The following is a 14,271-nucleotide window of genomic DNA, read 5'->3' as shown; positions in this document are numbered from 1 at the left end:
AGAGATATAAAATCGAACATTTGGATTCTTGCTTATCATGTATGATATCGCTGTATATATAACTTAGCCAATTACCATGGCCGTCAGATCTCCCTCCCCTTCGGCCTGACATCCTGGCTGTTCCTGTCAAATTCCATCGTAGACGTACAAGCGAGTCAATTCCGTGCCTGTCATTTCCTGGCTCCCCTCATTCCTTCGTTGTCTTCAAACACACATCATCCTTCGAAGTTCGCACGCAAATTTTAGTGAAAGCAGTACCAGCTGTGCCTACATATGTGCAAGATGTTAAGCCCCAGACGCCATGCAAAGCCGAACAGAGCTATACATCCCCACCAAACGCCATGAAGCCCAGACAAACAACAATCTACAGGGACACAAGCGATCATCATGTCCATAACCACACACAGCCACAATCACTAGTCGTCTCTTGTCTCTTTACCATTTGGTCGACTCCGTGGCTGGTGCGGAGGTCACGGACTGCCATTTGGGAGACAGCGGAGCTTTCGGTCTCGCTGAGGTAGACGACAATGGGTTCGTTGGTGCTGTTGAGTGCTACGTGGGCCCCACCGTACTTATCTATTTGGTGCTGGACACCTGTTGGGTATTAGATACAGGTCTCGCCTAACAATACTAGATGTATGCTAGCTGGTGTTGACTCACAGTAAGGTGGGATTGAATGGGGAGCCAGGACTCGGCGCTCTTCAATTTTCAGAACTCTAGGGTACGCAGGAAGATACCCAAGTTCTTGTGGCGAGCGGGTTTCTGTAGGCGACGATCCATAAGCGCTGGTGGTCGAGGACGATTGACCTGCGCTGCTGGTCAGATTAACCTACATCTTGTCAGTATTGTATTCAGCCACTGTGAGGGTAAGCCTTACATATATGTAAGTCTCGAGTTGTGTTCCATTCCAGTAGCAGAACCATGGCATGTCCCCTGGCTGAGCGGCATATTTGCGCTGAAAATCACCAGGTGAGCGACCTTCTCCTCTCTCTTCATCGCCTCTCTTATCATGGTTTCTTTTTCCTATGGGTGTTACAGCAGGGTCCGTAAAAGAAGTTTCGGGCAGAATGACAATCTTGTTGTACGGCATCTCGAAGAACCAAGCTGGACCTTTGTCACTCGCTTGGGAATCGGTGATGAGATTGAGAACGTGGTCCTGAGAAAGAACAGGCGGTTGAGTGCCATAGGGATAGGATTCTCGGAATATGTCGTTGCCGAGGCTCAAATTGACTTCATAGCTTGCAAGTGCACTTCCGCCGATGATTGGCGTCACAGCGATGTTGAGAGAGGTCATCGGTATTTCGCACGACCACGCTGAGCTCTGTTCGGTGTTGCTAAGACAGCTATCCTGCATGGCCGACGGCGCGGAGAGAGGTAGAGCGTAGGTTCCAGTCGGGAGATCTGGAATACCGGTCGGGGAAGCAGTGAAGGGGGTAGCATCAAATGTGGCAGTCATGGTCGTGTCATACAGGCTTCGTTTAGTGTTAGTAGGACTGAAATATTTCTTGACTTGGAGTTGAGTGGAAAAATCTTACGGCCGCTTCCCGGATGGAGGATTGCCGCCGCCTTCGCCATTAGGACCACCTCCCGGCGGATGCTTTGGCTTCAAGACTGCGAGAACCGTTCCAAGGATAATCGCAAACACGACAAACACAATACCGATAAGTAAAAGTACCCAGACCGGGACAACACCGCAAACTTTCTTTCGTGCCGTCTTCTGCCATTTATTCAATTCTGGTTTCTCAGACGCCCCAATGGCCGCCACGTTGACTTGGTGGTTGCTGTGCCCGGACATGGCACTGCGCGTAGATTGGCGTGAAGGAGATTCGAGCTCTTCTCTTGACGAAAACTCGGGGTTCCGCGTTGCCAATCCCATTCCGCCAGCACCGTCCACGGGTATCGCCACAGTCGGGCGTATCTTCCTGGCAATCGCTTCATCGGGGTATTTGGTATAGGGAGGCAGTTGCTCTGTGTGACCGTCCGGCCCAATGATATCCGCCATTTCTTCCCCCTCGGGACCCAAGCGACGCTGATAATTACTGTTCAATCCTGGGAACCCGACTGGAACAGGTGCCATTACATCCACCACGCTTTCTGCTTCTGGGACGGTGTTCTGAGGGTACATTCCGTAAGGATGGGTTGGGCCACCAGGACCATTATAAGGCCTTTCCGGAACCATGATTGCAGCGGTCGAAGTGGTCGCGATGCTTGCCGTCCTCGCTAAGCGTGACTCCTGTGGGTACATTTGATATGGATGTGAAGGCCCTGAAGGTCCTTGGTAGGGGCTCTCGGGCCTCATGTAGGGCATGTCTGTTGACACACTGGATGATCTTGTCGGAGCGGCGTTGAAATCATTCGATGCGACGCTCGAAATCCTCCTCGGGTCGGTTGCCATTCCCCCATCGTGCCGCAGGGCAAAGCTATCGAGTGCACGAGGCTTGGTCGTACTCGAGGGCCGTGGCGGAGGAGTCCTGCTTCGCCCGGGTGGTATATATTGTGAGGCACCAGACGATCTGCGATTGTGGCCCGTCATTGCCATATCACCCTGTGGACGGAAGCCATCCGATATCCCCATAGCCTGTAGATCATAATCTTCTTCGTCATCGTCTTCGTTGAAATGGATAGACTGTGGCTGGGGAGGCAGAGAGGAGCGGGTCGATGCTCTCCTGTCGAACTCCATGGAGGATTGATGTTCAGGGCCAGCCATCTCTCTTCCAGGGCTCAGAGCAGAGCCGAGCAGAGCAGAGCACCCGCTCGATCCCTTCGTCGGCCACTCTCTTGCAATGGACTCAATCCACCTGGTTCGGGATCAGTAGCGAGGGTCAAGGGGAGTGTCGGTGGTGGCAGCAGTAGTGGTGGTGGTGATGGCGGTGGTGGTGATGGCGGTGGTGGTGATGATGAAGGCGTGGAAGTGTTGGTGTTGTGATAATTATCCTCAGTAGAAGGGAGGGAGCAATAATGACAGAGTGGGGGACGGAGATTCTGAGTTCTGAGCCTCCGAACAGACAGCGGGTCTGGGCCTGAGCGCAAGAGCGGGTGTGATTACTGGCCGACGCGAAACTTACTTGTCGGCTAGTAATTGTAGAGGACGAGCTGTAGACGGAGTAAATGAATGAATGAGTGAAAGATGTATGTGTGCACTCTGGAGGAAATGGAAATGGAAATGATGCCCTCGCTTGTCTCTCAAAGGTCAGACCTAGCCGACCCGTGGCAGTAGAATAACAACAACAACAACAACAACAACAACAATAACGAAAATTGCGATGATGATAACCATAACCCCGTTGACCCCGTTAATGCCCGGTAGCTTCGGTATCAAGCTTTTCTTGATAATTGATGTTTGCAACCGCCTATCCACCTAATCGTACAACCTCGCGATAACAACAATCATGCTCCGTACACATGCACATTCAGCCTTAGCCCAAGGACACTTCTCGAGTAAGTCTTCCAGTACGATCATCCGGCGCGCGCATCTCTTTGCAACGCGAAGGCTTCCAATCAAGCACTACTTACAGGCTACAGCTCCCGAGGGGTAGCTGAGCTGAAACTTGTCACGTCTACGGAGTACTTTGGTTTCAAATACCTAGCTATTGACATGATGACAGTGTGACAGACAAACAAGCAAGCAGCATCAGTCAGCCTGCCCGGGACAGTGTCGAAGAGTTGGGTCCTGGTCTGGTTCGAGACGATTCTGCAATGCAGAATTATATCTATCTGACTTTGCTGCAGACCCGGGGGGATCTCCGAGCAGCGGATACATACAAGTACCTATCGGTTCAAGGTTCTTCACGCTTCGTCAAGCCTTGAGAAGATCTATATGTATATCTGTAGACAGTGACGTAGCCAACAGTCAGACATCTCTCCATCCAAAAGCAAAGCATAAGCCCAAGTCATGTGCTGAAATTCCGTCTGCCCTACGTCGGGTGGTATTGACGCTCCTCCGGCCGGGCGCCCAAACAGGTCAATCCCGGAGGAAGATAAGGTGGAAATTTGAAAGCGACGGGATCAGGCGCCATATGCCGTATAACTGGCACCTGTCAGAAATGAACTCTGCGGAGGAGAGTGCTCTTGCGGCGTATGAATTTTTCGCTGGCCTGGCTGTCAAGGACAAGGGTCAAATTGACTGGACCGTTGTTTGGATGGTTGCTTTGGACTTCGGACCAGCTGTTTCAGAAGTAGAAGAACAAGAAGAAGAGAAGATGAAGAAGAAAAGATCTTTCCGACTCCGACCAAAAGTCCCCATTGAGCAATACCCAAGCAAAAGCAAGCTCTAATCAGATCGGAAGCTATCGCCTGGGCTGGGTAAATGTAAGACCGGGCGTCGACGTATCGATGAATGTTTCATCTCGATATCTGGAGAACAATATCAAGCCAGCCAGCTCCCAGCGAGCGGCCCGGTTCTCTTTGTTGACATATCAAAGAGCACTAGCGAGACGATGGGGGCGATGGACTCGCTCAGCTCAGCTCAGCCCAGCTCAGCCCAGCTAGAAAGAAAGGGGTTCGGTCCATACCTATCATGTAGTTCCTCCGTCCCTGTTCCTGCATATGTTGAGTGTATCTATCAGACATCAATCATCTCTCACTCTCACTCTCTCTCTCTCTCTCTCTCTCTCTCTCTCCCCCTCCCCCCCCCCTCTCTCTCTCTCTACTCCGTATTCTCTATTCTCTCCTCGCTCCGGTCCCGAGATCGGCCATCCGTGCAGCCTCAGCTTTGCCATACCCATTGTGGTATGACTGATTGGCTTCTCGGTGGAGGCGGTCGGAATATGGAGTATTTGAGATGAGTTGATTCGGGGGATGAAGCCTTTGTTGTGCGGGCAACCGATAAGTAACGTAAAAGCCTCGCCTCTTTCTCTCTGTCGCACCTCCGAAGGATTCTTTCTTCTTATCCCACTTTCTCAGTAAGTTTCGGGCTTGTAAACTTTGGCTGCTCTTATGCAATCGCGTTGGCTTTTAGTTGGATGGCTGCATTAGTGGCGTCAGCTACCTCCTTGCCCGAGGACATACTACGGTACGTAAATTGTCGCCTGCTATCTTTTTCTGGTCGATAAGTAACCCCACCACCCCTCTTTACACTTTTTGATATCACAACACCTCCTTCGTCCTTCATCCTTCGCCCTCGTCTCTCGTCCCTCGTCCCTCGCTGACCTCCTATCCTCAGCCAGGTCCCCCAAGAGCCAAATTATCTTCCGTCTGGTAAGTCAAACTAACTCCCTCTCGAGAAAATTGGTCGAGGCAGACAAATCCTAATCGTGCAAAAGTACACCCCCCCCCCCCCCCCGCTTCACCGCTTCACGATGTCTGCCCGCCCTCAAAACGTCGGCATCAAGGCCATTGAGATTTATTTTCCCAGCCAGGTACGCCGAATTGCGTTCAGAGAAGGTGTATTACATGCGCCGGAATTTGCGGTCACGTACTGACGGCGCTGCGTGTAGTGCGTCGACCAGGTCGAGCTTGAGAAATTCGATGGCGTGAGTACGGGAAAGTACACAATTGGCTTGGGACAGACGAAGATGAGCTTCTGTGATGATAGAGAAGGTAACCTTATACTCGTCCCATAACCCGCAGACTCGGGCTGATATATGCAGACATCTACTCCTTTGCTTTGACCGCAACCTCCAACCTTCTCCGCAAGTACAACATCGATACCAACTCTATTGGACGCCTGGAGGTCGGCACCGAGACCATCCTGGACAAGTCCAAGTCGTGCAAGTCCGTTCTTATGCAACTGTTCGGCGACAACACAAATATTGAGGGAGTGGACACGGTCAATGCCTGTTACGGAGGAACCAACGCCGTCTTCAACGCTATCAACTGGGTCGAATCGTCAGGCTGGGACGGACGGGATGCGATTGTGGTCGCAGGAGACATCGCCTTGTACGCCAAGGGAGCTGCTCGCCCAACTGGAGGTGCTGGTGCCGTAGCCATGCTTATTGGTCCTGATGCGCCAATAGCGTTCGAGGCTGGCCTACGAGGAAGCTACATGCAGCATGCATACGATTTCTATAAGCCAGACTTGACCAGCGAGTACCCGATCGTCGACGGTCATTTCTCCAACAGATGCTACACCGAAGCCGTAGACTCTTGCTACAAGGCCTACAATAAGAGAGAGGCCGTTTTGAAGTCCCGAGCCAATGGAAACAATGGCAACTCCAACGGAGACGCAGCTGCCGAGTCCTCCAAGACTCCCATCGACAGATTTGACTACATGACCTTCCACGCCCCCAACTGCAAGCTGGTCGCTAAATCCTACGGCCGCCTCCTCTACAACGACTACCTTCAAGACCCCACCTCTCCCGCCTTCGCTGAAGTCCCCGCTGAGCTCCGCGACATGGACTATGTCAAGTCGCTCTCTGACAAAGTCGTCGAGAAGACCTTCATGGGCCTCACCAAGAAGCGCTTCGCCGAACGCGTCTCCCCCTCCACCGAAGTCCCAACCATGTGCGGAAACATGTACTGCGCGTCTGTGTACGGTGGTCTCGTCTCGCTGCTCAGCAACGTCGACAGCGCGGCTCTGCAGGGCAAGAGAGTGGGGATTTTCAGCTACGGCTCTGGTCTTGCTTCGTCGCTGTTCTCGGTTCGAATCAACGGCTCGACAGAGAACATCCAAAAGACGTTGAACTTGAAGGAGAGACTTGCCGCCAGAATGACAGTTGCCCCCGAGGTTTACGATTCGGTAAGATTGACTTTTCCCATGTTATTCTTGGCAGGGGGGTTTTATACGTCATGGAGGTCTGTGAGTTTCTGACCCGAGCTAATGCTTGTTTGGCAGATGTGTGAATTGCGCAAGAAGGCGCACTTGCAAAAGAGCTACACCCCTACCGGCAGCGCAGACACCATCGCACCCTCGACGTACTACCTTGTGAACGTCGACGAGATGTTCCGCCGCAAGTATGCCGTCAAGGCCTAAGCCACCCCAACTCGTCACGATTCCCCCCGTCCTCCCAACTCGCTAAAAGAGAAGGGAGATTGCAGGAGACGAGAGTCATCGCTTAATCGAGGCATAGATGGTATTTCGGTGCTCACGTCGTTCTTCGTCCTCGGCATTTTCTGCTGAGCCATTAGAAGGAGAAGATTCTTCTTGATAGAACGTTGGTGACATAAAAGCTAGTTACAGGTTTACATACGCTTCTTCTGTTATTGCGACATGGATTCAAATTTACAGGGTTTACTGGAATGGGACGATGCTTGCATATTGCATTGAGGAGAACGAAATTTCTCAAGTGCTCCTTCATAATGCGTGTGATTCATGTGAACGTGATGACTGAATCCTGAGCTATCTATCTGTGTAGTGGGAGGATACATCTTGCCTCGCCTCCTACCACGGTTATTGTGTATTGTCTACTATGCAGCTACCTATGCGAGATTCCGACGTAAATGCAACGCCAACGTTAAACGTGCACTGAGTATCCAGCTCAGGCTCGAAAAAGACCTAAAATAAAGCAACCGCTCCTCAACGCTCCGAGCCCAGACTCCTCACCCACAAGCATCTCTCCCACCCAGTCATCACATCATACATATCGACAACCTACAACTTGCTCATAGTATCCGGCAGCTCCCCACTCATGACCCTCACGCGCGCCTTCATCCGCGCCAGCACCGCCTCATCCGCCTCCCGACTCAGGCCCTCCACATCCACCGGGCTCTCGTCAAGCGTCTTCGGCCGGACGACCTTCCCGCTCGTCACAATGGCTTGCGGTTCGCTCACACACCGCGTCATGAAGCCGGCCCAGGACGCAAAGAACGCGTGGCTGGCGGGCAGCTTCTCGAGCACCAGGGCGAAGCAGTGCGGCATGCGCTCGTACTCCTCGTAGCAGACTCGGACGCCCTGCGCCGCGGCCTTCGCCGCGACGTGGCGACCCTCGTCACGGAGGAGCTCTTCGCCCGTCTGGATGAAGAGGGGGCAGCTGCCGGCCCAGCTTTTGGCGGCGAGTGGCGACACGAGCGGGTTACACAGTATGGCATCTTCGGCGTAGAGGTTCTTGCGCGGCGGGGACGCGGGCCACAGGGCGTCGGGCGGGTACCGTTTCTGGCCGTGCTGGGAGGAGGCCAGGGATGGCAGGTAGTCGTATTTCTGGTTCGTGGTGCAGGACCGGCTGGAGTGCGTGATGTCCGTCCAGGGGGAGCTGGTGGCGACGCCGGCTGGAAGGGGGAGTGCCCGCTCGGTCCCGTTCCAGGTCACTTTCAGGCCTTGCCGGGAGAGTTCGAGGATTGTTTGGAGGAGGACGAGGGAGAGGTTGCCGCCAGCACTATCGCCTGCGAAGACAATGTGTTCGGGGGCCACCGGCGTATGGAGGGAACCTGGAGGAGGGTAGAGGAGCGTGAGGTAGGAGATTAGGGCGTCGAGTAGAGCGGCTGGGAAGGGGTTCTGGGGCGCAAGTCTGTACCTAACGCTCAAGCAGCGGCCCTTGGTCAACTTGGCGAGCTTTTTGTTGGTTGGGCGGTGGGTTGCTGGGTCCACTGTTTGTGTTGTTAGCTCTGCTTACTGGTCACATAGATGAGAAGAGGTGAGGAAATGGTGGGTTCGTTCGTTTGCTGGTTTGTTTGTTTGTTTATGCGCTGTGAAGCGAGGCAAAGGGGGAGGCGGTTAAGCGACGTACTGAGATAGTAGGCTCCACCATGAAAATAGAGGATGGTGGTCGGCGACCGGACTTCCGTCATCATCTCCTTGTACTTTTGTTCTTCGGAGATCCTGAGCTCGAGAGAGTTCTTTGTTGCGCCTGCTCGGTACCCAGTCCACTGTTTTTCGTCATCCAGTGATCCCAAATCGGTGTCATGTATATCTCCATCTTCGCTTATTGCGCTCCACCTCTCCTACCTCATATGTGCTCAAACCTAGCCTCAAATACCTGGAGCAGCCATTATCAACGAAAAAAACAACCAACCTCAGCCTCAACATCCTTGATCTCGCACCTCCTAACCCCCCTCCCCTTCTCTTCCCCCTCTTCCCTCAATCCATCAATAGCAGCCTGCAGCTTCGTCCACACATCCTCCTCCTCGGGTTTCCTCAGCACCACCCGACTAATCCAGATCCTTCCTTTGACCTCTGACCCTTTGATGCTCATGCGCTGCAGTTGGCCGAGAGGGCGCGGCGGGGAGTCGACAACGAAGGAGCGGATGACGGAGATGGTGAGCTCTGTGCGGAGGTCCCAGTATCTGGAATGCTCGGCTGGGATACGAGTTAGCTAACGTTATGACTTTTGAGATCTGGAGAAGCGGAAGGCAAGGTTCAGGGGGGAGATGGTTTGCGCCAGCAGTGCTTGTTGGATTTGGTGGGAACTTTGCTGTGGAATCTTAAGAGGACGTACAGAAGCCGAGGGTATGCGAGAATGCCGTCTTTCCGATGAGAGGCACTTTGGGCAAGAATGCCTTCAGGAGAGGGAGCGGCGAATTATCCATCTCGGGATACTGTGTTGATGGTGACGTACTTGGAGTTCCAGTGAACACAGACTGCAAAGCAACGCCGCAGCGAAAGAAGGCCGCAGAAATATGTTCTCAGGGACCAGGTACGGCTCGGTTTACTCACTCAAGTGAAGGAAAAGAAACAAGAAGGGAGAGAGAAAGGGATCGACAAGAAGAACCAGACCGCCCGCAAGGAATTCATTGTAGAATCAAGCATGGCTGGAGATGCCGAGGCACCACCATGCTAGCTCACCCGTCCATTGCGAAAAGCTTGATCCGCGATTTTGTGGCGTCGTCTGTTTCACTTTTCGTCATGGGAATGGAAGCTTTAAACACCGGGTGCCTGAGGTACTGGTAACTGGTAGCTTTGTAAGAGCCGCAGAGCCGCAGAGCCGCAGACTCGGAGACCCGGAGACCCGGAGAGCCGCAGAGCCGCAGGGCCGGAGAGCCGAAAAGTTGAGCTTGGAAACATCAGTGGCAATGTCAGATAGGACTCGGAGCTGAGAATACCTTGGTCGGTACCGGTAGGCATCTTGCGAAGGGCATGGACACACAAGGCTGAAACTAGGCGTGACGTAACTACTACCTAGCCAGAGCTTAAATGGTGGAGGAAGAGCACTCTGGGGTACCGGACGCAGTATTGTGGGATGCACCGAGTACTACCGGTACTATTTTGCTGGTCAAGAGACACGTCCACGTCGGGAACAAAGGTAAATAAGTGGTACATTCAATATTTGATCTTTTTGAATTCAAGCACCAAACGCCGCCAATGTTTCCATTCCCACCACACCGCCATTGCACGTCCGTTTTACAATCCTCTATGCGGATCCACTGGCTTCTTGCGCTGCGCTGCCTGCGCCCGCGGTGGTTGCGGAGTTGCTACTCTTCATTTGCCAGGATGGAATGGCGGCTCTGCCTGCTGGTGCACCTGAGTTGAAGAGACTGGCGCTTCGGTTGCTGATAGAGGCTGCAGATTCGGTTTCTGTACCGTTAGTCACCGATGCTGGCTTTGGGGGAGTGGACTCGGTCGTTGAGCCTCCGTTTGCACCTGTCGAGGGAGCAGTAGAGAGTGCGGGTGATGATGGTAGTGCATTCGATGCTGCGATTCCTGAAGCCCGGCCATAAGAGCTGGCAGGGGAAGAAGTTGTGGGGTTCATTCGCTGTCCCATCAAAGTCTTCAGACTCTTCAGTTCGGTGTTGAGTTCTTTCAATCTCGCATCGGTATTTTCCTTTTGCCCATCTATTGCCCTGGGTATCAGATCTTTCAGTCGCCGAACCTCGTCACCCATGCGCCGTGACTCTTCCTCTCGTCTTTTACTTGCAGTCTTCAGCTCGCTGGTAACTTGTTCAACTTCTTTCATAGCAGCATCTAGACGCTCTGTACGTGCTTGTTCAGAAGACTTGAGGATTTCGGTGTCTTTAGCCAGTTGGTCCAAGAGCGAGAATGCCTTCTCAAAAGAGTCGTCGATAGCTTGTTTATCTTGCTCCAGTTGTGGTGGTGTGGGCGGAGCAATCATTGGGTATATGTATCGCTGAAACTGTCAATAACATGGCTTTAGTAGATCCGCAAAACCTACCTTCGCAACAAAGTATAGTCCGTACCCAACACCTCCTGTTACTGTGGCCATTATGAACCAGTCCCGCCAGTCCCTCTTCGGCACTTCAGGTGGCGCTTGAGGCCAGGTTGGTTGTTGATATGCTCCATATACAGGTTGTGGCTGTCGCATTCCCTGCTGCTGAGGAGGATAGTTGGAGTAGTTCACAGGCGCCGTCTCGCCTCCTGCCCTCGCCAGCGCTGTATCAATTTCCTCTTGGGTAAGGTTCTTCGATTTCAAGAATGCCACGCGGTTCTCGATCGGTGACCCAGCGACGCTCGGGTCTTGCAGAACTGGATATATGAATCAGTATTGGGTAAGAAGTTCGTCGGGGCAAGCTCTCACATGTAACCTTCAAGTTGGTTAGCAACGCTCAGCGTTGAGGTAGCTCAAGACTTACTGCAGAGGCAACGATATCTTCGCGGACCGCCATGTTGATTCCGAGGCTTCTGTATCCGTTCGCCTCGGCGATGTGAATGCGACGACGCGATGGTGGTTGAGACAATCTGGGAAGAATAAATATCGAGGGACCGGGACCGAGGCTGATGATGGATGCCAAGCCGCTAATCGTTGTTTACTTTTTTGTTTATCCTGTCGCATCGCAGACACTCCAACAACACCGCATCTTCACCACGAACGCATCCATAGCGGAGACCATATTGCTGATTTGGACATTGCCCTAATATCTGGATAATACAATCGATCAACGAAAATGTCGCAAGACGCGGGACTCTTCTCCGTGCGACGACCACGAGAGGTACGATGCCGTCCCTTTATATCTTGCGCGGGATCATCATCTAGACCATGCTGCAGATGTTATATGTCTATACGCTGATAATTGTACAGACTCTCGGAGGTATCAACTTCAACTCGAGCATCCCACAACCCGCTTCTGCTATGAAACGCTCGAATTCGATGTCTGGCGCCGGCATGAACGTGCCCTTCACTGTGAGCCATGTGCGCTCCATCTCTGGGTCTCGACCTTCCCTTGCGCCATCGCGACCAAATCAACCTCAATTCCAGCAATTGTCATCTGGCGCAAATCTGGCGGAGGCTGGAATGTCATCTGTCAAGCGCGCATCTTTCCAGAACAGCGGCGGACGAAAGAGTGTGGCACCACCAAACACGACAGGAATACCGTCTCAGGAGAGCTCTGAGCGCAGGAGCAGTGTATACAGATCCAGAGCCTCCACGAACGGACCTACGAGCCGTCAAAGTTTCTTTCAGCAAGCCCCGCAGGCAGCAGGCGTTCCAGTGGATCCTCGCCGCCTCAGAGACCGTACTGTCCAGAATCAGATGGGACAGGAGTTGCTGGACTACATGGCCGAAAATAACTTTGAGATGGAGATGAACCATGTTTTCCAACCGAATGTTATGAAATCACCCACGTCAAAGGATTTCAATTACATGTTCCAATGGCTGTACCATCGTATTGATCCGAGCTACCGTTTCCAGAAGAGTATTGACCAAGAGGTCCCGCCACTTCTCCTTCAGCTACGCTATCCGTACGCCAAGAGCATTTCGAAGAGTTCACTTGCGGCTGTTGGATCGGCAAACTCCTGGCATTTGTACATTGGCATGTTGCATTGGATGATGCAGCTTGCTTTGATGTTAGATGGATACGCAGCCAGTCGTTATGACGATGCCTGTGCCGAGAATGGTGTGGATATCAGTGGTGATAAGATCGTCTTCGGTTTTCTGAGTGGCGCCTACCGTGATTGGCTTTCAATGGACGACGAAGCTAGCGACGATGAGCAGGAGAGGGTTTTGGCGCCGCACGTTGAAGCCATGGCTCAAGAATTCGATAGGTCAAATTCAAAATACTTGGATGAGCTGCAGATTCTCGAGGGAGAAAATGGGCGACTTCGGAAGGAAATTGCAGTGCTTGAAAAGTCTGGAACTGAGGTTGCTATTCTCGATCGAAATTTCAAGATCATGGAGGAAGACAAAGTCAAATTTGAGGAATTCGACAACCGGATGAATCAGAAATCCGAGAAGTACGAATCTCGGATTCAGTTTCTTCAAGAGGAGCTGGACAAGGTTATAGTTGAGTTGAATGAAGCCGATGATGAGAGATCAAACCTCCAGAAAGCAGTCGATGACCAGGGCATCAGCATGGCTGATATTGATCGCATGACTGTTGAAAGAGAGCGTCTTCAAAAAGGCATCGAATCGACTTCTCAGAGGCTCGAGGATGCGAAAAGGAAAGTGTCCGACAAGGAGGACGAGGCCAGCCGCAGACTTGAAGAGCTCGAGCGCATGGTCGAAAAGTACAACAGTCTTGGATACCAGATTGGACTCATTCCTGCAACTGCAGCCAATGCAAAAGGCCAGAACTATGAGCTCAAAGTCACTGCCAACGAGGGTCCAAATTTTTCTTCCTCACAGATGGGTGCTTCTGGAAGTGGCAGCCCTGACAGCGATCGACTTTTGGCAGACCCTGTCACCGGTTACCAACCAGCACATATCCTGAACCTCGATCTTCGCGGACAAGTCAAGGCCAGCTTCTTGAGTCTTAGAAAGGAGATTTCTGAACGAAGGACAGTCGCAATGGATGAGATGATGAAGCACCACGATCTGCTGGATGGTATTAAGGAGGCTATCGAGGACAAGCGAGGGGAGGTCGAAGCTCTTGAGCACCGTGTTCGGGCTGCTGAAGAGGAGTACGAGAAGACAAAAGAGGTGAGCCACAGATTCAAAACATTCAGATATACGAGTATTAACAAAGTTTAGGTCACTAGCACTCAAAAGGTCGCCTCAGATACTCAAATTGAGAAGATGGAGAAGGAGCTAGCCAAGATGCGAGCTGGTCTCACCGAGTCCGTTCAACTGATGGAGCAGCGCGAAATGAATACAAACATCGAGTAAGTGTGACCACCTGCATCTTTACCACGATTGATGACTTAAAATATTGTCTTAGGTATGAACAACTCACCCTGCGTGCTAACGCCCTTCGTGAAGAGTTGCACACGGAGATTGAGAAGATGCTGAACGACATCATCAAGTTCAAGGTTCATGTTCAGAAGAATCTCGAGGACTATGAAGGGTTTGTGGTAGATGAAGTTGAGCATGAGCTCGGAGGCGATGATGAGGGGACGGATGATACCCAGGACGCCGAGATGAATTGAAGTGTCTGATTCTTTCCCGTGTTTGCTTGCCTGGATATTTTCTTGGGGAGTCGGTCGAGGAGGGGTTTGGGACGTTGTAGCGTTTCTCGTCAGATAGATACGGTAGATACCTTGAACGCTCGCGGGCGTGGTGCTGTAGGAGTTGG

The 14,271-nt window shown here is 52.3% G+C and overlaps 6 protein-coding genes across 6 annotated transcripts; 2 read left to right on the top strand and 4 right to left on the bottom strand.

The window, feature by feature from the left end:
- Nucleotides 1-385: 385 nt before the first annotated feature.
- L3040_003468 (uncharacterized protein) lies at nucleotides 386-2,680 on the bottom strand (the record flags this gene model as incomplete). The annotated part of the gene is made up of 4 exons (XM_007293868.2): nucleotides 386-594; nucleotides 661-829; nucleotides 878-1,472; nucleotides 1,536-2,680. 4 exons carry the CDS (start codon nucleotides 2,678-2,680, stop codon nucleotides 386-388), a joined length of 2,118 nt encoding a protein of 705 aa, XP_007293930.2.
- Nucleotides 2,681-5,297: 2,617 nt separating this feature from the next.
- Nucleotides 5,298-6,910, top strand: L3040_003467 (uncharacterized protein; the record flags this gene model as incomplete). Its single annotated transcript, XM_066154483.1, has 5 exons — nucleotides 5,298-5,357; nucleotides 5,436-5,538; nucleotides 5,589-5,712; nucleotides 6,061-6,676; nucleotides 6,773-6,910. 5 exons carry the CDS (start codon nucleotides 5,298-5,300, stop codon nucleotides 6,908-6,910), a joined length of 1,041 nt encoding a protein of 346 aa, XP_066012440.1.
- A 618-nt stretch (nucleotides 6,911-7,528) lies between these two features.
- On the bottom strand, nucleotides 7,529-9,399 carry L3040_003466 (uncharacterized protein; the record flags this gene model as incomplete). Its single annotated transcript, XM_066154482.1, has 4 exons — nucleotides 7,529-8,460; nucleotides 8,601-8,739; nucleotides 8,886-9,169; nucleotides 9,309-9,399. The coding sequence occupies 4 exons, from the start codon at nucleotides 9,397-9,399 to the stop codon at nucleotides 7,529-7,531; spliced, it is 1,446 nt and encodes a 481-aa protein (XP_066012439.1).
- Nucleotides 9,400-9,651: 252 nt separating this feature from the next.
- Nucleotides 9,652-9,934, bottom strand: L3040_003465 (uncharacterized protein; the record flags this gene model as incomplete). The annotated part of the gene is made up of 2 exons (XM_066154481.1): nucleotides 9,652-9,863; nucleotides 9,913-9,934. The coding sequence occupies 2 exons, from the start codon at nucleotides 9,932-9,934 to the stop codon at nucleotides 9,652-9,654; spliced, it is 234 nt and encodes a 77-aa protein (XP_066012438.1).
- A 286-nt stretch (nucleotides 9,935-10,220) lies between these two features.
- Nucleotides 10,221-11,430, bottom strand: L3040_003464 (uncharacterized protein; the record flags this gene model as incomplete). The annotated part of the gene is made up of 4 exons (XM_007293865.2): nucleotides 10,221-10,934; nucleotides 10,980-11,290; nucleotides 11,343-11,349; nucleotides 11,398-11,430. The coding sequence occupies 4 exons, from the start codon at nucleotides 11,428-11,430 to the stop codon at nucleotides 10,221-10,223; spliced, it is 1,065 nt and encodes a 354-aa protein (XP_007293927.1).
- A 279-nt stretch (nucleotides 11,431-11,709) lies between these two features.
- On the top strand, nucleotides 11,710-14,125 carry L3040_003463 (uncharacterized protein; the record flags this gene model as incomplete). Its single annotated transcript, XM_007293864.2, has 4 exons — nucleotides 11,710-11,754; nucleotides 11,844-13,679; nucleotides 13,731-13,861; nucleotides 13,918-14,125. 4 exons carry the CDS (start codon nucleotides 11,710-11,712, stop codon nucleotides 14,123-14,125), a joined length of 2,220 nt encoding a protein of 739 aa, XP_007293926.1.
- Between the last annotated feature and the right edge of the window lie 146 nt (nucleotides 14,126-14,271).

The sequence above is a fragment of the Drepanopeziza brunnea genome, assembly GCF_022702325.1.
Source record: "Drepanopeziza brunnea f. sp. 'multigermtubi' strain 214-2 chromosome Unknown ctg4, whole genome shotgun sequence".
Taxonomy (NCBI): Eukaryota; Fungi; Ascomycota; class Leotiomycetes; order Helotiales; family Drepanopezizaceae; genus Drepanopeziza; species Drepanopeziza brunnea.
Note: the sequence above shows the minus strand (reverse complement) of the source record. Positions and strands in the feature narration are given on the sequence as shown.